This window comes from Misgurnus anguillicaudatus, chromosome 6 (genome assembly GCF_027580225.2).
Source record: "Misgurnus anguillicaudatus chromosome 6, ASM2758022v2, whole genome shotgun sequence".
Classification (NCBI taxonomy): Eukaryota; Metazoa; Chordata; class Actinopteri; order Cypriniformes; family Cobitidae; genus Misgurnus; species Misgurnus anguillicaudatus.
Genome location: NC_073342.2, coordinates 9,762,501 through 9,784,801, shown reverse-complemented (window position 1 = coordinate 9,784,801; position 22,301 = coordinate 9,762,501). Strand labels below are relative to the sequence as shown.

The 22,301-nt window shown below is 37.7% G+C and overlaps 1 protein-coding gene and 1 long non-coding RNA gene across 8 annotated transcripts in view; one reads left to right on the top strand and one right to left on the bottom strand.

Moving 5' to 3' along the window:
• Positions 1–450: 450 nt before the first annotated feature.
• LOC129433806 (uncharacterized) lies at positions 451–2,666 on the bottom strand. Its single transcript, XR_008640485.2, has 2 exons — positions 2,017–2,666; positions 451–741 (listed from the first exon to the last, which is right to left on the bottom strand). It is a non-coding gene; the product is annotated as an uncharacterized lncRNA (long non-coding RNA).
• Positions 2,571–22,301, top strand: part of ap3b2 (adaptor related protein complex 3 subunit beta 2) — a 66,681-nt gene continuing 46,950 nt past the window's right edge. For 2 of the 7 annotated variants that reach the window (XM_073868483.1, XM_073868481.1), the window contains exons 1-8: positions 8,252–8,796; positions 16,718–16,793; positions 19,137–19,211; positions 19,408–19,506; positions 20,446–20,603; positions 20,694–20,760; positions 20,840–21,022; positions 21,096–21,272. In XM_073868483.1, the coding sequence (XP_073724584.1) occupies positions 8,534–8,796; positions 16,718–16,793; positions 19,137–19,211; positions 19,408–19,506; positions 20,446–20,603; positions 20,694–20,760; positions 20,840–21,022; positions 21,096–21,272 (1,098 nt within the window). In that variant the 5' untranslated portion in view covers positions 8,252–8,533. Of the gene's footprint in view, positions 2,754–8,250; positions 8,797–16,717; positions 16,794–19,136; positions 19,212–19,407; positions 19,507–20,445; positions 20,604–20,693; positions 20,761–20,839; positions 21,023–21,095; positions 21,273–22,301 lie in introns of those variants that run through there. The other 5 variants (XM_073868485.1, XM_073868486.1, XM_073868480.1 and 2 more) reach the window with 5 other exon arrangements.

Sequence of the window (22,301 nt, the reverse complement as noted above, 5' to 3'; positions counted from 1 at the left end):
GGCTGAAGTTCTACTGTTGACTTTACAGTCACGTTTTGCAGGTCCATACTGAAAAAAACTTCAAACTTACCACTGAGAAACGCCCATTAACAATCTCCAAACAATTGATTATTCCTCAAATTCTGTATCTTAATCTCATACAGGCTCAAACATAAAGTCTGTTTACACACACACAGAACTACTGTAATGAACTGCTCTGACAAACAGCCAATCAGAGCTGAGCTCAACTTTATTATTCATGACCCTTTTAAATCAGGTAATACACCATTTAGTTTTATAGGCAAATCCTAGGATTGTAAGTGGACATGTACAATTTTTGCATTTAATAAAGCCACATACCTTCTATGTAGATATCAAAGAACAATTTAAGAGGTTTTTTTCAATGCATTCTTTAGCACCTTTAAGTTTCCTTTTGATGATTTACAAAAATATATAGTAAACATGAAACACTTTTTGCATGCATATACAAATTCTTTTATTAAACATGGCAATGGCTCGTCTAGTTATCTTAAGCATCCAGTCCTGCAAAAACTAAACTGATAAGTCCGTTCCAGCTTTGATTTTCCAGTGCTTTGTTTAATCCTTATAGCATCTCCTTGTATGGATTTAACACCAGACTGCATATGTAAGTGCTTGTGATATGTTCATTCAGAGGGCTTTAGCTTATTTTAGGAAGCACACACCGTATCTGCTCTCTCCTTCCACGTGTTTTACCTTTTAAGGCATCTGTCAGCGGTTAACCTTTAAAGAAAAAGAAACAACATCTAATAACACATCTACACAACTTGACATGTTGAAAGCTAATACTGATTTAAAAAGTTACTTCTGAAAAAAATAGGTGGTGGCCTACATGGTTGTTTTGCGATTCATCTTAGCACCAAATTCTTTGTAAATAAGCAATAATTAAAATATTCAATTCCTTGTTAAGGAAGAGGAGTTTAAACAGGTGATGTCATGACATCACTTTCATTCATTAAATTGGTAATTAAAAGTACAAATTAGTTGTTCGACTTCATACCGCGGCACAATACTGACAGGCGGATGACGTCAAAGTAGCGCGAGAGCGATTCGAGAAATCTTAGGGAAGACTCTGCTTTCAAATCACTCTCGCGGAACTTTGACGTCATCCGCCTGTCATTTCTTGCGGCGCCACATGAAGTCGAACAAGCCCCTTGAATTTTTTGCATTGAAAGGTAAGTTTGAATGCATTGCATTGTGGGATATTTTCCAGGACAGTTTGCTCTGTTATCCTTCCAGTTTTGGCAAATGTAGCAGAACTTCCGTACATTTAGCTGCATAGAGACTTTGCAGATCATGGGCAGATTGACAACTACACTGAAAAATATATAACGCAAATCAAAAAATGACACATTTTCTTGAACAATATCCGTGTTATGTGATGTATAAGTCAAACAAGTTAACGCAGTCATGTTTTTGATCTGAAGCAACAGCAGCGCACTCTGTTGACATTGCTCAGAAAAACAAATGTTTGTCCAACTCCCACTTCACAGGAATTTCCTGAATCCAAGAAAAGACTTCGTGCCTTCCCACTCATGTGACTGACAGAATGAAGGAATGGGAATAAGAGAAAAATGTCTGTGGGTCGTTTTTTATAATGCACTTGAACCCAGAGATAAACTCTCACGAAGAAGTTCAAATGAAAGTTGCTCTTGTTATCCAGCAGAGGGAGACGATAATGTGTTTAATTTTGGGTTTAACAGTAGTGATTTTACTATAGACTATCTCTACAATATATCACATATGCAGTATGTTATGTTTGTATTTGTAATGATGACTACATTTATTTATTGAGTCATCAACGATATATCTCATTTTAAAACCTTCAACATTCGTTAAACAGTAGGGACCGCATTTATTCATTGTGATGCAAAGTTTCGACAAGAATTACACTAAACCAGCTTTAATTGCAATAAAACATTTCGTTTTTGCCCTGTTCTACATGTCTAACTTATAAACATTAATTACAATGTGCATGAATATATATTTAATACATACAGAAAACTTAGTAGAGAAGCGACTCGACTGCAGCGACACAGCGCTGGCGCCATCTGGTGGAAAAAGGCAAACTTGCAGTTTTGTTAGGAGCAAAAATCAAGGTAAAGTATTATTTTGACTGTAAATATAAATGTTAAAGGCAAAAATACATAATAACTTTAACGTAAGTGTTTTAAACAAATGAATTAAATAGTTTTTGCTATGATCAATTGTCCTGACCATTATTAGAAATTATTAGGAATTATTCTATTATTATAATATTCTATTATTAGAAATTATTAGGGATCATCAAACGAAATAAAGTGGTTGAAGAAACCCTATTTTTAGACCGACTTTTGAGTATTTCACGAGTTCACCTGCTCATTTCGTTTTGATATAGAATACCAAACGAATTTTACTTGCTGTTTATTTACATAAAATATATTCCATTTATTTGTGTTTTAAGACATAACTGCAGTTTTAAGAGTACATTTTTTTCATAATTCATTATTTTATAAAAAAAATACGAATCTAGCTGTGCCCGTGCACGCATGCGCTCGGCGCGGCCTTGTCTGTTTCAGCACCCGAGTCACGTGACTCAGTCTCTCATCGCCGCCGCTCCGCACGGTAAATCGCATCACGGCAGCTGAGATGTCCGCGAGCTCCGCGTTTAGCGATGAGAAGGGAGGCTCGTCCGGCGAGCCCGAGTACGGCCACGACCCGGCAAGCGGCGGCATCTTCTCCACCGACTACAAGAGGTGAGACGCGCTTACATCTGTGAATCGTTCACCGTACAGACAATAGGCGTGTTCGACTTCACGCCGCGCTGCGCAGACTGTCCGGCCTATGCCATCACAGTACCGCGAGAGGGATTCGAAGGCACAGGTCTCGCGGTACTGTGATGTTATACGCCAATCGTCCTGCGCAGGTTCGTGTGAAGTCAAACGCCTAATCTCAGACTGAGGGAGACGCGCATGCGCGGATAAATCCGCTGGAACAACAAACCATGATAAAAGCGATATTTGTGTTGTTAAACAAGTTATTGAGGTGTTGTTTGTGCGTAATCGATATGATTTAAGCATACGTTTAGGCAAAGTATGTGCTATAATTATTATTATGCACATAAACACACACCGCGCCTACTGATCGGACAGATCTGATTTAAATCTGACTGAGAGAGAGAGAACATAAATATGTGTTTGGTATTGTAATCTGTTTGAAGTGAGATGTGTGTCGTGTTGATAGTGTGTGTTTGTGTGTGTAGTGAGGTTTGTATTTCAGCACCGGATGGTGGACAGCGCTCGAGCTTTAGATACGTCATGGCCTACAGTACATAATGATGTTCGTGCTAAATATGAAAATATGGGTCTTATACTTTTTGACTTTAAGGCTCCTTCTAATTTAATCTTTGTTTTATGCGATTACTGGCCACATCTTCCTCTTAATTAACATTTACATCTGCTTTTATCTTTAACTTTACCTTCTGATTTACTTCCTCTTTTAGCTCCACGTCTATATCTATTTTCTCTGTCTGATCTCTCTTGTTTACTGATGGTTTAAACCAGATTTTCACCACCACCACCATCTCTCTCTCTCTCTCACTCTCTCTCTCTCTCTCTCTCTCTCTCTCTCTCTCTCTCTCTCTCTCTCTCTCTCTCTCTCTCTCTCTCTCTCTCTCTCTCTCTCTCTCTCTCTCTCTGTGGTTATATTTAGAGGAAGCTGTTTCAGATCAATGTGGTGTGAGGAATATAAAGGTTCTGGTATGTCACTCATTGCACAAGGTTATGTGATGTGCTTTAACCCTGTGGTTCTCAAACTTTTCAACGTATGCCCCCTTCCCTTGTGTAGGGTGCATCCCTAAAATTCATGACATAAAACCATCTCAAACTTGGACTTTGAATTAAACAAAACATATTACATTATACAATGTAGTGCTGTTGGTTGGTAGCTGTATTTTCTGAGGTTTGATATTACACTATAAATCATTACATGGCAAATGCTTGATTCTGATTGGCTAGTTGCGACGTTCCAAGGCATGTTATTCCGAGATAACTACCGCTCAAAACTAATAACACACGGTAACCCGGATGCTGCAAATCATTTTGACATGTACAGGTTAATATTACACAAAAATTAAATATAAATATGTCTTTAAATAACATATATGCAGGGTTGGGGAGTAACGGAATACATGTAACAGCGTTATATAATTAGATTATAGTTACTTTTTGGAAAAAAAGGGGGGAATACTTTCAGGATTACAATGGTTTCATTTAAAACTAAATAAATCAGTATTTTTGCATAATAACACTAAGCGTTGCTTGATTAATGACTCACAACACGAGTCACGTGTCCCTATAACAATTTCCTCAGACACAGATTGAATCACTGCTGCTAGAAACGATGTTGCCCGTGGGAAAAAAAATATTTAATTTCTCGGAAATTCCGCTGCTATTTTGTTTTTCAAAGAAGATAATGCCAAAAACATGGTTGTACAGTGCAAACTGTGCCTTCCAGCTACGAAAACGCTTTCTTTAGTGAAGCCTACATGTTAGAAGCTAACAACACCTGTTGTTCCCATGTTAGTAATACCATACTGTAGCCACTAGATATCCGTATAGTTATTTACATAAAATTCGGTGAAATTCTAAATAAATAAAAATTGTTGGTTTATTTAAAAAAATTATATCTGATCTTGAAGTAATCCAAAAGTAATCACTTTCATATTGTGGTACTTGGATTACATTACTAAATACTTTTTTTGAAGTAATTTGTAACTGTAACGGAATACATTTTTAAAGTAACACAAATGATTAAACCAAATAATGTGTTCGTGACATGTGAAAATCTTGTCTTATCTTAAAACCGAAAGTAAACATGTCTGCTTTTGTAAAAAATGAGCAAATATGTAAAATCAATATTTAATGTTGTTTACCTTACTTATGAGGTAAATAGCCGTGAAATAAGCAGGATAACGTACAGGCAGCAGGTTGTTATCGTGAAATAATCCCATTCAGTTTGATCACACTGTCAGGGCATATTTGTGCGGTAACAACCGGCTGCCTATACGTTATTCCTTACTTAACGTATTTTATAATATTTCACAAAAATGGGGCCCCTGGCACCATCTCGCGCCCCTCGAGCTCCTGCTTTAAAGGCCGGGTATCTCATTTGATCCAGAAACATTTTTAGTTATGCTGGTTAAAAGTCTCCTCACATCTTAATAGCAATTACTATGTTAAGTTGTTTAAATGTATTTGTAGAAATTTATGTAATCTGTGAAAGGCGTAGGACCAAAAAATGTTTAACCAATCATAGATCTCGGTCCGAACGGATGTTGCCTTTTTTCCCTTATCCGTAAGCGTAATTTGAATGCCACCGCGCAGCTTGTTCACGCAGACACCATACGTCATCGGCGTGTTCACATTTCCTCACCTCCTTTCTGTAAACAGACGGAGATAATAGCAAACTTTTCTGCTGAATTGAAAGCCTGGACAGGAGCCACAAAACGAAAGACATCTTTTATAACAACAACAGCAAAAACTGCCTTGATCAGCAATAAGCAAAAACCCAAACTAACATCGGGAACTTTACTGTTTACTGTTTATTTTGGTAAGGTAGGTACGCGTATGTTTGTATTGCGATGGATTCAGATTCTACTTTGATGAAACATTGTGTTGCTATGAAATTTGTGTTAGTTTACGGATTAGCCTAACGATATAGTTACTACACAACCGAAGGTGTGCTTTAACTAATTCTGATGTAAACCAGTTTGTACTGCAAAGTTTTCTCACTGGTGAATGAGACATGAGATGTGACCATCTGATCGGTGCGTGTTCATGTGTTTTGAAAGAAGCGTGACTTTGGATGGCGATTTGAATGGAGGGTGGGATCGTGATTTCATTGCTAGTCGGCTACCTTTAGCATTTTTCTAAATTTGATACCCTAACTGGCTTCAGCGCAGAGATTTTATTTAATTCTTTAGCGTAGATGTTGGTCTATTTCTTTGAGCTGTTTCACTGTGCATTATTTCAATTCAAACGATTTATGTGACAGAAGACTGAACCAGAAGCACACACACACACACACACACACACACACACACACACACACACACACACACACACACACACACACACACACACACACACACACACACATACACAAACACACACACACACACACACACACACACACACACACACACACACACACACTCATGCACGTACATATTTTCATGCCTTTTATTTTAGTCTGGTTTGTATTTAAACATTCACACTTCCAACAACAACTACACTTTGGCTTTACTAGACCTTTAGGGGGCGTGCACACCAAAGCTTTTAAACGCAGCTAAAAACGGCAGGCAGACGCAGAAAGCTAGCTTTTTTTCAGCGACTGTCAGTCGTTGTGATTTTTGTCCCGCTTCTCCTCCACTGTGATTGGACGGCCGTGTGAGAACTGACATTGACGAGCAGAGCTTTTTACTCAAAGTTAACTATATTTTTCAACAGTCGGTGCTTAGCATTGAGCGTGGAAAAACTGCCGAGCACTGGCTTTCAGCGCGAAAAAAACAACAGCTGCTGGCGTTTTTGAAAAATGCCTAGCTTCCATTAAAAAAAACTATTGAAAACATAAGCCGGCCGGCTTTTACGAGGCCTTACTCTTCCTGCTATTCAACAACATGGCGGGGTGCATGATTTTTTATAAACCGGGGCCGGGCCGCATAAAACACACTTGTAGCCAGTCAGCAGTAAGGGGTGTGTCTACTAACAGATATCGTTGCCTGGGTTGCGTATGTGTCTATCAAAAGAAGGTCCAGATTCTATTGGGGTAGGGGTGTGTTTGTTTAGGTGATTTCAAGTGTCAACATTGGCACTTGAGATCATGCACCCTGCCTTTAAACTCTATTTTTAAGTAAAGGAAAAGTTCAAATATATAATCTGATATAAAATATGTAGTAAGAGTTATTTTGTGTTACTGTCTTTTACTAAAGCAGTGATTAGGATCGAATTAGTTGTGCTAAATAAGGAAGGCTTTGAAACTAGTAGACATTCAGCCTGTTTCCACCAGGGGGTGCTATAATACTTTAGTTGATCCTGCAGTTAAATGCATAGAAAAATTGCTATACCTGTCTAAATTGTCTTTTAATTCATTGGTGGGTTGGTGTTTTATGTTTATGTAGTATAATGTTGCAAATTGTCTTTAATGAAGGTTTTCTGTAAATGAGATCAAATGTTTTAGTAGTGTCCATGTAGCTTAATGGAAGTGCATTGCGTTTGCAGCACAAAAGTGGCACATGAAGTATATAAATATAGATAAACACATAAAATCTGCACACTGTTAGTCTCTTTCTTTTATTTATAATAGATAAAATTGCAATATTGATCAAAAAAGATCTTGGTCAGGCCTTCTGTAAATAATATATAAATATTTTTGCTGTCACTGTGGTGGTACTAAATGTGCATATTAGTACCTAAAAGATACATATTAGTACAGAGTTGGATTAGTGTTTGTGTGTAGTTGCGGTTAAACTGGTTTCACAGTAAACATGAAGACTAGTGACTCTCACTTGCTGTTGCCATGGCAACACACTTTTCTGATGTCTACTGTACAGCTCTCTGATTTTTCAGCACGCAGCATCACGCTCGAATATTCATAAAACAGGATGAACAGATTGTGTATCTGAGCTCAGCAAGGTCCAGGCTTGTCCGACACGTAGGAATGTTTCTGTACATTTTTCACGTCGGTGTGAATTCTGCATCTGTATGTGAGTGTGAATTCAGCACCTTTCCCTCCGTGTTTTTCAGCTGATATCACTTCTGGTTCATCTAGAGCAAGCTGGAAATGCAATGTCAGCCTGAGTGCATTGCATTGTGAGATGCATACAGGCTGATGACCTCATCCCACAACGCATTGCACTCGACACGACGTCATGCTAAATATGCATGCTGAATACTGATGATTTCAATACTGTGTGTATGCACAATGCACACAGCAGTATGGCCTTTGTGTGTATGCCTGTGTTTGCACATCAAATCGAGAGGTTTTCCTGCTAGTAGCCTTTTAGCTGAGTCATGCCTGAGAGAAGGAGAGGCAATCGACTGAAAATACAATGAAAAGAGGACGAGAGAGGGAAAAATGTGTCAGGAGAGGGAGAAAGAGAGAGAGGGAGAGTTTCCCGAGAGGGGCGGGGTTTGGTGTAGGTGGGCGGGGTTTGTTCCAATGAACAATCAGAGCGGCGTGCGCACCATCATTCGGATCTGAGCAGATCCAAGAAGAGCTCTCGCCGTCAGATGAGACGTAACACGCAGTCAGCTCTCTTTTCATCTCAGGGCCACGAATGAGAAACGCCTCTGCATTCAATTCATGAGATTCATCAGATGTTACAGAGACCTGTGGATCGGGAGAGCTGAAGCTTTGCGGACACCTGTTGTTCCCAAGATCGGATTTTACAGTTGTGTTTGACAAAAGGTCTGTTTGCCGGCCTCAGGGGGAATCTGAGCAAACTTTGGGATTCTGCGAGGTAAAGTTGCTCAGGATGACCACCATGCAGAGGTTGCTTCAGCTCCCGGTGAATGCCGTGAACATGGTGAAGAGCGTGCAGGGAGCCGCTCAGGGTCAGGAGGAGGCGCTCAGCCCGGTGCTGACACCAGACAGCGGACCGCAAAACTGGTACAACGCCGTCCAGCCCGAAGAGCTCCGACACCTGAGATCAGGGGGGACGGGGGGAGGCGGAGAGGGAACCGAGGAACGGCATGGGACGGAGGAGGGTCTTACCAGCGCTCAGACACAACCCTTACGGTATGCTAAGTTAACACAGACGCAAGTGAATGTGTGCACAATGTGTATTGTTTAGTGGCTAGCTCGGGTGACGAGTGAAGTATCGGTGTCAGCTCAATTGGTGAAGCATTATGTTGGCAAAGCAAAGTTCACGAGTTTGATCGCAGGAACATGCATATTGATGAAAAATGAATGCATGTGTAATTGGATGCGTAGTTTGGTGTTTTTTCAAATCTAAGCACAGTATCATTGAGATACTGGAAATAAGACACACGTGAGATTACAACCTAAAGCAGGAGACTTCAGTCTCCATTTGCTTTCTATTCTCTTTCCTGACTATTTAAAGATGTCATTTGTTCCTCACAGATCTTCTCAGCAGGTTGTTGTACCTGTTGATCAGAGGTGATTGTTAATAGTCACATCCGATTGGTCTGTGATAGTCACATGTCACAGTGATTGATATAGAAGATTGTTAGGAGGATCATATACACATGGTTGCTATGCATCAACATCATACAGTAACTGTGAAGAGATGCTGACAGAGAATGACTGCGTATATATGGATTGCTGATTTATGAATATCATTTATAATATGGAGCTACAAGTGTCTCATGACTCTCTGCAGGGCAGGCATGTTATATTTCCCATTATACTTTATTATATTGCGCTATAAAAGCGACTATATATTTACTGGCCACATGTTCCTCTCTAAAACCAGATAGATACTCAAATGTGTAGGTACAGCTGCAAATGAATTATATCAAATATATCAACATTGTAGTGATGCCCCCACATAACTAACTCACTTAACTAATGCACCTGTAGCTCAGTGTAGCGCATTGTTAATGGTGAAAAGATTACGGGTTTGAATCCCAGGAGACACACTTGTTGATTAATAGATGTATAGAGATATCATGCATAAGTTTTGGATGAAATTGCCTACCTGATGCATAAAGTCTAGATACCTTTATTTCTAGATACATTATTACAATAGTTGTTAATAAAGAGAAACTAGACATTTATGAAGGTATTGTACACTACTGCAGCTATACTGTCTTGATGTTTAGTATGCGACGCAACACTTGATTTGCTTTATGAATTGCATCACACATTTAGAACGCAATGATGTTTTAAATTCACAAAGGATTGTATGGTTTCAAGTTTAAGGTTTATTTGATGTAGATTTCAGTGAATGTGAAAAATAAAGTATCTATCTATCTATCTATCTATCTATCTATCTATCTATCTATCTATCTATCTATCTATCTATCTATCTATCTATCTATCTATCTATCTATCTATCTATCTATCTATCTATCTATCTATCTATCTATCTTTCTTTGACCCTGGACCACAAAACCAGTCATAAGGTTCATTTTAACAATACTTTTTTAAGATGCCAAATAAATCTTTGCTATCCCCAGAGTGCATATGTGAAGTTTTAGATCAAAATACCATATAGATAATTTATTATAACATGTTAAAATTGTCACTTTGTAGGTGTGAGCAAAATGTGCCGTTTTTGGGTGTGTCCTTTGAAATGCAAATGAGCTGATCTTTGCCCTTAATGGCAATGAGGTGGTTTTGACATCACAAGTGGAGCCAAATTTCAATGACCTATTTTTTCATATGCTTGTGGAAAATTGTTTACCGAAACTAAAGTGACTGGGTTGATCTCTTTCACATTTTCTAGGTTGATAAAATCACCGGGGACCCAATTATAGCACTTAAATATGGAAAAGTCAGATTTTCATGGTTTGTCCCCAATAATGAAATTGAGATTTACACATCATTTGAATAAATAAGCTTACCGTTGATGGTTTGTTAGGATATGAGAATATTTGTCTGAGATGAATATCTGAAAGATAAGGGTGCAAAAAATCTAAATACTGGTAAAATTGCTTTTAAAGTTGTCCAAATTAAATACATAGGACATTTACACAAAAATTGGTAACACTTTACAATAAGGTTCATTAGTTAACATTTGTTAATGGATTACCTAACATGAACAAACCATGAACAATGTTATATTATTAATATAAGTATTAGTAATTAGTAATTGTTGAAATTATCATTAACAAAGACTAATACATGCTGTATAAGTGGAGTTCACTATTAGTTTATGTTAACTAAGGTAGTTAACTAATGAACCTTATTGTAAAGTGTTACCAAAAAAATCCTAATTGCATATGATCTTTACTTAATACCCTAATGATTTTTGGCATAAAAATAGATCATTTTGACCCATACAATGTATTGTTGGCTATTGCTACAAATGTACCTGTGCGACTTATGGCTGGTTTTGTGGTCCAGGGTCACATATGTACATTAAAATGTTTAGTTTTTCTAAGTAGCTTTGGAGCATTTCTCAAATCATTTTTAAAATTAACAAAATAATGTGTGCATTTCTGAACAGTTCATACACACTGCACAACATCATGGATGTCCTGCAAAAGCTTGTAACTGATTTAAAATGCTCAAATGTAAATTTTTACATCAGTGAAGAACATGTCAGTCCCATTATAATGGCAAGTCCATGTGTCACTCACTGTTCATGAACAAGACAGTTGAAATGTTTAGCCATGTTGTCAATATACTAAGTGTTCACAATTATATAACTGTGGACGAATTCACATTTTCATTTTTTTTTTAAACAAATTAAATACATTTTGATAAAAAAAAAACATATTTTAAAGTACAAATAAAAATTTCCAAAATTAGAAAGGTTCACTGTTAGAAATGTCACATTTTCTGTAACTCAAAATTTACTTTACATTAATTTATCAATTCCGTTTACATTTGCAAAAGACAAAAAAAACATATGGAAAACATTATAGTAACAGTATATAGTAATATATAGTATTTTTATGAAAATGACGTAAGCATTTGCGTACATAATCATCTGCATGATTGTATCAAGCATTTGCATTTTGTCCAAAACAACTGTGCACAACTGACTTGATGTTGTGGAGGTTAAACAAAATGTTTAAAAAAATATATATTTCTGATCTGAGAAATGCTCCAAAGCGACAAACTACAACTAGGCAAACTTCAGCAGTATAGTATAAAGTGATAAGAAAAGAAAATTAAAGGGATAGCTCAACCAAAAATAATTTTTTTATCATTATTGACTCACCCTCATGTTGTTTCAAACCTGTAAAAGTTTATTTATTCTGTTGAACACAAAATATTATATTTTGATGATAAGCACACAGTTGAATTCCATATTAGGAAAAACAAATAACATGGAAGTCAGTGGGTACCATCAACGGTGTGCTTACCATCATTTATATCAGAATATCTTTGTGTTAAAGAATCTGTTTTAAACAACATGAGGGTCACTTTGGGGAAAACTATCCCTTTAAAGGGGCCATGGCATGAAAATCTGACTTTTTCCATGTTTAAGTGTTATGATTGGGTCCCCAGTGCTTCTATCAACCTGGAAAATTTGAAAAAGATCAACCCAGTAACTTAGTTTTGGTAAACCATTCTCTACAAGCACATGAAAAAATAGGTCGTTGAAATTTGTCTCTTCTTATGATGTCATAAGGAGCTCTTATTATATAAATCTGCACTATCCAATCACAGCACTGCCATTTAGTGGAGAGAAAAGCACAATTGAGTTGTAATTGCAACAAACAATCATCATTGTGATCAGTGTTTGAATTTCATCAGCTCATTTGCATTTTAAAGGACACACCCAAAACGGCACATTGTTGCACACAACTACAAAGTGGCAATTTTAAGATGCTATAATAAATTATTTATATGATATTTTTAGCTAAAACTTCACATATGTGCTCTGGGGACACCAAAGATGTTTTTGACATCTTAAAAAAGTCTTGTGGCATTGCCCCTTTAAAGAAAACACCACAGTTTTTCAATATTTTACTATGTTCTTACCTCAACTTAGACGAATTAATACATTACATCGATATACAATATAGTTCTCATTTTTTATCCGCTTAAAAAACGGCACGTTTTATTTTGTGCTACGATACATACTTGTGTAACTGATCATGTAACAGTCTTTAAATAGGGAAAACATGGAAGTGTTCTAAATTCATCACTGTTTGGATCCTAAGGAATGAATGAGGCTAGGCTAAATGCTAACATATTTATGACGCGCTGTGCAAAGATGAAGTACACGCATTGAAAAAAAATAGGTATGTATTAATTTGTCTAAGTTAAGGTAAGAACATAGTAAACAATTGAAAAACTCTGGTGTTTTCCTTTAACATAGCATAGTACAAATTTAGGTCTAGATGTTTTCTATCCTAAAGGGATACTCGTGTAATTTCATGTGTAATCAGAGTGTTAAGTTAGTGTCTTGCAAGTATTTTGTGAACGTGAGCGTCTCTTTTATCATAAACCCTTGCGACCTGTGTGCCGTAGGCATAGATTTTGACGAGACGCATGATGCACACATAGGTTCACATGACACACTAAACACATATTTTGACATGACGTGCCACACACATAAAACTTTATATTAAATTTGCGCCCCTCAGTAGAGAAGTCACTAGTTAAGAAGCCTGATTAGCACACCAGCATCGAATGCTTTCAAACAGGGACTACTGTCAATACACACAATATGATCTACAGTCCAGACTTGAATTCATTTGCTAAAAGCTTTTGTATGTACTGTAAATGAGTTAGTGCTCAGTCGGTGACTGTAAACATACAACTTCAACTTTCATTTATTTATATATATTTCATTTTATTTGTTGCCCAAAGTGCTGCACAATGAAGAAAAAGACATACAGCACTCTAAAAAATAAAGGTGCTTTAAAGGTGTTTTATGGTGATGCCATACAAGAACCATTTTTTGGTTCCCCAAAGAACCCTTTCTTTCTTACCTTTTTATAATCTAAAGAAGCTTTCAGCTTTTGTGAAACAGATATGAATACATTTATAATATTAAATTGAATATATGAATATATTAAAGACTGAACTTTCTGCGATATGTGACATACTGTATGATGATGTCATGTATCGTGCACAACCTTCAGTGCGTGCGTCTCTGATCACGACCCAGAACTTGTGTGTGTGTGTGTGAGAGTGCTCAGGGCTCACACAACAACCTGATTCACACAGTACACACTTACATTACATTATACACACAAACACAGGAGACAAACCTACTGATGGGTGAAAGGAAACGCCGCCCCCGCAACACAAACGCATACACTCATGCTGGATGATCACCTACTGATACACACTGTTTATACGTCGTGAATCTCTTCGGCCTGTCGCGAACCTTCTCTTCTCCTCAAAGCTAATGAAAGTCACCGGGGAAATCTTTAATCGTGAAAGCGATGGATGTTTGTGTGGTGTGAGAGAAGATGGCAGGAAATCTATTCGCCGGAGTTTATTGCTCTCTTTGTTGCTGTGGAAACTAGAGAGCGAGACCTGGGTGCATTGTGAGATATCATAGTCATTTCATTTCAGGCACCCGGGGAATGTTTTTAATTACCCGATTGTGTCGTATCCGCTGGCTCATAACATTTTCGTTGCTTGAGGTTTGAGAAGAAGATGGGGTTCGAGCGAGGTCAGGTGGGCTCTGATTGGCCGCCGTCATTCTGAATCCACTGTGACATATAAGTTAACACATGACATTGAGTTCAAAGCTGTTATGACATCAGGACATGCATTGTGATGTCACAGTAAGTTTTGACTGTATAAAGAAAACTTTTGTAATTGTTTTATGTTCTTGCTTTGTTAAAGACTGAATATGTTGATAAGTTAGAATAAAAAAAAGATTGTTCCTTTGAGGTCTTTCCGAACCGATCTTTGGACGTCCACCTACAAAGTGGTTGCCCACTGACACTTCATCACCTCATCTTAATTATTTTGTTTTAAAATGAGATACATCATGGAGATTGACACGTGGATGCGGTTGCTATGGTGACACGTGCCTCTCTCTCCCTCAGAGAGATGGACAGAGAGGTCATGGCCTCATCTCTCAGATGCAACACACAGGACTTAAGATGGGTTCAGCTGTGCTGCATTGATAAATTGACCCAGGATCAGATTTTGTGTCACTTAATGTAGATTAGATCAACTTTATCCAATCAGAATGAGTTCACTTGTTTCTCCATCTTTCATAATGGAGGCCTCTGTCAGATGTTTCTCCTTATATATCTCTTAAAAAAAGTAAATGTGACAATTATTACAATTAATACATGTAATGTTTATAATGCATCATCACTCCTGACTCCTCTCGCTCTAACTTCAGTCAATATTACTGCGCCGCCGAGGTAGAAGTGCTGCAAACTAAGTGCTCTTCCGCCATACAATAAAGTTCTCATTTTTTATCCGCAAAAAAAATTGCGACGTTTAATTTGTGCCAAGATTTTAGACAGGTCTTTTTAATGGGAGCGCGATGCATCGATGCACATCCCTAGTGCATATACATTAAATATCACACACTTTTGCATCACCATATGCATGCCGATTTCCCCCCAAAACACTTGTGTAAACAGAATAAAAAGTGATAACGCAACACCACTTTTTCTCTTCAGACCGTGTAAACGTAGCATCAAACGGCTCTTTTCAACCACACAGTATCATTATTTCACATTATAAAAAATAATTTAAACACAGTATCATTATCTTTCACATTAAAGGTCCCGTTCTTTCTGTGTTTTGAAGCTTTGATTGTGTTTAAAGTGCGCAATATAACATGTGTTCATGTTTCACGTGTAAACCAGCGGTATTTTTCCACACAATCTACTTATCTGTATAGCGCTGTTTTCACTGTCCTCAAAACGGGCTGATGTCTTCCTTGTTCTATGAAGCTCCTCCTTCAGAAATACGTAACAAGTTCTGATTGTGTCGTTTGTTTAGTGTGTTGTGACTAGATAGCAGCTTAGCTTAGCAGAGCCGTTTGAGTTTAGCTGGCGACTGACGCATTCCTGTGGGCGGAGTTAAGTCAAAAACTCTTTTATTGACATCATTAAAGCAGGAAGTAGAGGGCTGTAGTCCAAACCGTTTTCCAAGACATTTTTAACCAGCCCCTGAAAAGTTAAAAACACATAGTCTTGGTAAATTCCATGTACAAACACTCGACTGACTTTCCCGTTGTAAAGATACTGGTATGTCTCTGTGTTTATATTTGCACATTGAAGACCCGTCACCTCCGATCAACAACACGTAATGATTGAATATATCTTCATATGATATATCAGGCCACTTCTTAATTTCATCCTCACACTGGTTCATACATGGCAGGTGTAGTAAATATTAACTGTTTAAATCATGTTTTATGCGTGCTCCCACGACACTGTTTTCTACCGGCTGGCTATTAAACAGGAAGTCTCGCACCTGAAAGGAAAAACGTCACTTACTTCCATGTTTGAGAAAAAGGTGGATAGATTTGACTGGTCAATTGATATTGAAATCGATATAACTGCTGTGTGATACCAAGATGGCCGCCGAATGACTTGCTATAACAGCCGTCTTGAGCTGACATATAAAACTCGGCGGTTATAAAACCTGGTGTTTTATGACTGCATGTTATGAGCAGCTGTGTTTTGTTCATGCACCTCTGTCTGTGTTTTTTTTGTTTTTGCTCTCTATAAATTCACAGCCACACACATCTTTGATGGATAGATTGATTTCATCCTTCTAACCTTGTAAATATCTACAGAGCTGTAACAAATCTCTCTATATCATCGTAGGTCTTCAATAGGGGGTCTGTGCTGGTATGACTGGGGGTCCTCCAAATGGCGTTTGAATTCAAAATTCATTGATAGGCTTATAATAAAAATGATAAAATACTTGTTCCCCTGGTGGCTCATCCTCTTTTCATGAAAGGGTCTTGGCCTGAAAAAGGTTGAAGACCTCTGCTTTCTCGAGTAGACACTATACTTTCATCTTATATGGATGGAGAGCTCGAACAGTTGACCGATGTTCTCTCTTTCTTGTTTTTCATCTCCAGACATGATGACCTGAAGGAGATGCTGGACAGCAATAAAGACTCGCTGAAGCTGGAGGCCATGAAGCGAATCGTAGCTGTGAGTTTTGCTTTTCTCTTTTCGAAAACCGCACCGTTTTATTACGAACATAGCAACCCTTTAACATCATTTGGTAAAGGCAAACACAAATCACATTATCATAAAATGCGCTGATGTCATGAGTGATACAGAGCTGGGCTGGAAAATCTATTTTAATGGACCGTTGGTCAACCTTTAGGAAATGTCAGGCTTGGTTTTATAGCTGTAATGATGGAACCTGAGCAGAAAACAGCACTAAATCAACCTCAACATGAACATTAACACAGAAAACAGATTGAAATCCTGATTGTTCGCCGTGCAGTCCAGAGGTTGTGCATTTGTAATTCTGTAGACAGAATGCTTTTATTGGGTTAAACAAATTTCGCAGTTGCTGTTTGTTTTGTGTCTAAAGTCTTGGCGCAAGCCACTCGTGTGTAACAGTTGATTTGGGCGAGTGGATGGAAATGGGACAAGAATGCACAGCGTTTAATATTCATGAGTGGATTTAGTTTCCCTGTATTGTTGTGGATCAGATCAGGGCTGAAATATTTATCACCCAGAAGCCACAAACAGCCACCTGATACACACGAGGAACAGACAGCAGGTCGATAATTCAGTCTGAACCCAAACTCACAATGAACTGAGTTTACTGTCTTTACACAAACTTATTCGAGGTTGTCTTTTAGAAAAACCTGTGTAAGCTCTGAACTGTCACCAAGTCTTGTTATTTTTCAAGCCTTTACCAGCAATCAATCTTGATATTTTGTCTAATGTTATTGCATTCATTCATTAAATTTTTTGGTCATATTTTCTACTTTATTGTCGTTGATGTATAAGTAAATTCCCAGCAAGCTATAGCCGTCATGTTGCCGTCTAGGTTAACTATAGACCCAGTATGGTCTGGCTATGAGTAATTCAGTTCTATCTAAAAAATAACCTTGAATTCGGTTACGTGTCATTTTGCCAAATTCACTTGTGAGATGTATCATTATATAAGCAAAGTCAACAGAAAAATACAAGGTGTTTGGGTTTGTTTATTTGTTTCTTTTTTCACTGACAGCTCAAATTGTGCCTTGTTATATCCTAGACGTCTGGGATGGCTTTGGATGGCTATTAGATGTCTTTTAAAGCAAAATTGCTGTGTTTAATCATAGTGATACACAGCAGTACTTACCTGAATACTTTAAAGGGCTAGTCACCAAAAAATAGCAACAACAGCAGAAGACCCCACCGGGTACCACTCATCTCCACTACAAATAGGAAAAAGAGGCTACAATTTGCACAAGCTCACCGAAATTGGACAGTTGAAGACTGGAAAAATGTTGCCTGGTCTGATAAGTCGCGATTTCTGTTGAGACATTCAAGATGATAAAGTCAGAATTTGGCGTAAACAGAATGAGAACATGGATCCATCATGCCTTGTTACCACTGTGCAGGCTGGTGGTGGTGGTGTAAAGGTGTGGGGGATGTTTTCTTGGCACACTTTAGTGCCAATTGGGCATCGTTTAAATGCCACGGCCTACCTGAGCATTGTTTCTGACCATGTCCATCCCTTTATGACCACCATGTACCCATCCTCTGATAGCTTCTTCCAGCAGGATAATACACCATGTCACAAAGCTTAAATAATTTCAAATTGGTTTCTTGAACATGACAATGAGTTCACTGTACTAAAATGGGCCCCACAGTCACCAGATCTCAACCCAATAGAGCATCTTTGGGATGTGGTGGAACGGGAGCATCATGCTCTGGATGTGCATCCCACAAATCTTCTTCAACTGCAAGATGCTATCCTATCAATATGGGCCAACATTTCTAAAGAATGCTTTTAGCACCTTTTTGAATTAATGCCATGTAGAATTAAGGCAGTTCTGAAGGCGAAAGGGGGTCAAACACATTAGTATGTTTTTTTAGGTGAGTGTATACATGTAAGTGCACACACATATATTATGCAAAAACTTTTATTTTGTATGAGATTAATCGCGATTAATCTTTTGGTAGCCCTAAAAAATATACATATCATTGGTTTATTACACCCAAAACACACCCATTATTTATTACGAGAAGAGGAACAACTCTTTTAGACAATTATTCCCATCGTTAAAACTAACAAAAGTGGATTGTGACACTTTCGCCGTGAGGTTTAGACCATGCGCTTAGATCGTTAAAATAGGACCCTTATATTTTAGGTTTATTTCACCGCATTAAATCGAGTAGTTATTTTCTTCACACGTTCCCCGAGGCTCTCTTTCCTGCACAAACGTTCAGAAGTGTCTGGATGTGTCTGGAATTCTCAGATTCATCTGGTACTCAGGTTCCTCTATCAGAGTAATAGAAATGCTGTGTGCATGTGTGTTCAAACAGATGATCGCCCGGGGGAAGAACGCGTCTGATCTTTTCCCAGCGGTGGTGAAGAACGTGGCCTGTAAGAACATCGAGGTGAGTGTTAAACAGAAGAGGATTAGTCCATGTCACGTGTTAATACAAGATAGCAACGTAGTTTGGCTTTCAAGACACCTTGAGTCCCAGAGCTGTAGACGCCTTTTATGATGGACATGTGTGTTTGTACTGGATTTGTGTATACAGTATTTAATCTTTCTTATATTGTGTGTGTGTGTGTGTGTGTGTTTTTTAGGTAAAGAAGCTGGTGTACGTGTATCTCGTGCGTTACGCTGAAGAACAGCAGGATCTTGCTCTGTTATCCATTTCCACCTTCCAGAGAGGCTTGAAGGACCTTGAAAATCTCACACATACATTTTATTATTTATTTAATACAACTGAATAAGACAAATGCACAAAATTGACCAAGAATAGGATTTTTATCTTGTTTTCAGTACAAATATCTAAAAATTCTTAAATTAAGATGCATTTTCTTGATAAGCAAAATGACCTAAGAAAATAAGTTTAGTTTTTAGACAAAATATATCAAATTTAAGTGAATTTGTGCTCAAAACAAGCAAAAATATCTCAATGGGCTGAGAAAAAAATCTAAAAATAAGGTTAATTCCTGAAAAAATGTATCACCCCATTGGCAGATATTATTTTTTGTTTTAAGCACAATTCAGTTAAAATTTAGATTTTTTTGTCTAAAAACTAGAATTATTTTCTTGGGTCAATTTTTTTGATATTTGTACTTAAAACAAGACAAAAATACTTAGTAAGAAAGTCATTTTTTGCAGTGCACATGTTCTGATGCACACACATCTTACTTTTAATTTTACTATAAGCTACCCGTAAACCCAATCCTCCCACAAACCTGTCAACATTATCACATTTAAAGCAAAATATGATTTGCATAATATATGATTAATATTATAAAATATAAATTTATTTAATATTTATTAAAAGAGAAAATGTTTGATTCTGACCTCTAGTGTCAAATGAAGAAAATAGCCACCACACCCTTTAATCCTCTTTAAAGGCACAATATGTAAAATGTTTGCATTTAAATATCCAAAAATCCTTAGCACTGTTATGCATTTTGTTCACATGCATAATTGCAATATCGCAAATGATACATTATCGTTTTTTCACCAATCAGCCAATGATATCAAAATAATTGCATATTGTGCCTTTAAGTCATAATTAATACTACAAATATCTGCTGCAAGTTTAGTTCAGCCGTCAATACAGATGTGAATTAAAGTATGTCATTTACTTTCTAATACAGGACCCTAACCAGCTGATCCGTGCGAGTGCCCTGCGTGTGCTCTCCAGCATCAGGGTGACCATCATCGTACCCATCATGATGTTAGCCATCAAAGAGGCAGCATCTGATATGTCTCCATACGTCCGCAAGACTGCGGCTCACGCCATACCCAAACTTCACAGGTACCGTACCTAGCTTCAGTGAAGCATTTTAAAGCAGCACGTCTCCAAATGATGGTGATTTGTAAGCACAACATTTCTCTTTCCCTCCAGTCTGGACCCTGAACAGAAAGATCAACTCATTGAAGTCATTGAGAAGCTATTAGCTGATAAAACCACAGTAAGTTACACAATAATTTGAGATCTGTGGGATGTAACGGCCATTGTGATCTTACACATGCCGTGTTTGTGTGTTGTAGCTGGTGGCGGGCAGCGTGGTGATGGCGTTTGAAGAAGTGTGTCCGGACCGCATCGATCTGATCCACAAAAACTACCGTAAGCTGTGTAACCTGCTGATTGACGTGGAGGAGTGGGGTCAGGTGGTCATCATCAACATGCTCACGCGTTACGCCAGGACGCAATTCCTCAACCCCAACATCAACGTATGTATCAGAGATTTGTGCGTGTATGTGTCTGAATGATGTGTCCTTTCTCATTGTGTGTGTGTTTGTGCAGGAGTCTCTGTTGGAGGACGGTGGGGAGACGTCGTTTTACCCATCTGATGATGAGGAAGAAGAAGAGAAAAAGGTTGATACGTCCACTCTGGCCAAGAGGAAACCGTACGTGATGGATCCTGATCATAGACTCCTGCTGAGAAACACTAAACCCCTACTGCAGAGTCGCAACGCTGCCGTGAGTCTATCATTCTTAACTTAAATATAAAAACTTAGTCTTCACTTTTAAAATGTATTTTCGCAAGAACCAATGAGGTTCAAAGTTATTGACGTGCCGCCATATTTACAGTTTTTCTCAGTCGCTTTGGTGCATTTCTCACATCACTATTTACATTTGCACAACAGTTAGTTCAACCTCCACAACATTTAGTCATTTGTGCACATCAAAGTAGCAGTTTCTCATTATTTCGAACAAATTGCAAATGCTTTTGGACATGCATCAATTGCTGTTTTATAAAATTATCATTTGCTTATGTCATGTCAGTCAAAATGAACTATACTTGTGAATGCTGAACAGTCATTCCATATAAAACTAAAAGTCCTTATTTCATTGCTTGAGTCATTACATACAAAAATGTTGAACAAATTGTCAAAATCATTTTTTTTAAATCATTTTTCCCCCAAAAATGTCTCCTAAATTGATCAATTTCTGAAATTATGTGACCAGACAGAGAGGAAAGTCTGGATGTGCACGAATGATTACAGTGTATGTTGTATTTTTAGTTCATATGTAACTGCAATATTGTTTCCAGTTGTGCACAGCTCTATCCAAAGAGAGTTTATGTTTGTTGTAAATAGGGGTGTATTTTCTTTTGCACAATGCTGTGAACAAATTAGAATTGCAAAGAGCATATGCATTAAAAAAAGTGAACATACATATTCAGTGTCATGTACTCAGTTACCTCACCAAATACAGTGATGTGTAACCTTACTGTATTTTTCAAATAGCTGTGTAAATAGTATATAGTGCTGTCTTGAGCATTTTCAGGTAGTGTCACCAAGATCTGAATTTTTTGCATTGGAAAACATTTATAATGGAAACTGTCATAATGAAAACATGACTAAGCCATTTGACTATCTTGTTCATAAACAATGGTGTCAGTACTTTTCATTTTGATGACAGTGAGACTTTCATTGACATGAATAATTGCTTTTGAGGAATGACCTATCCATTTTGAGCAAGTGACACGCTTTTGCAGATTATCAA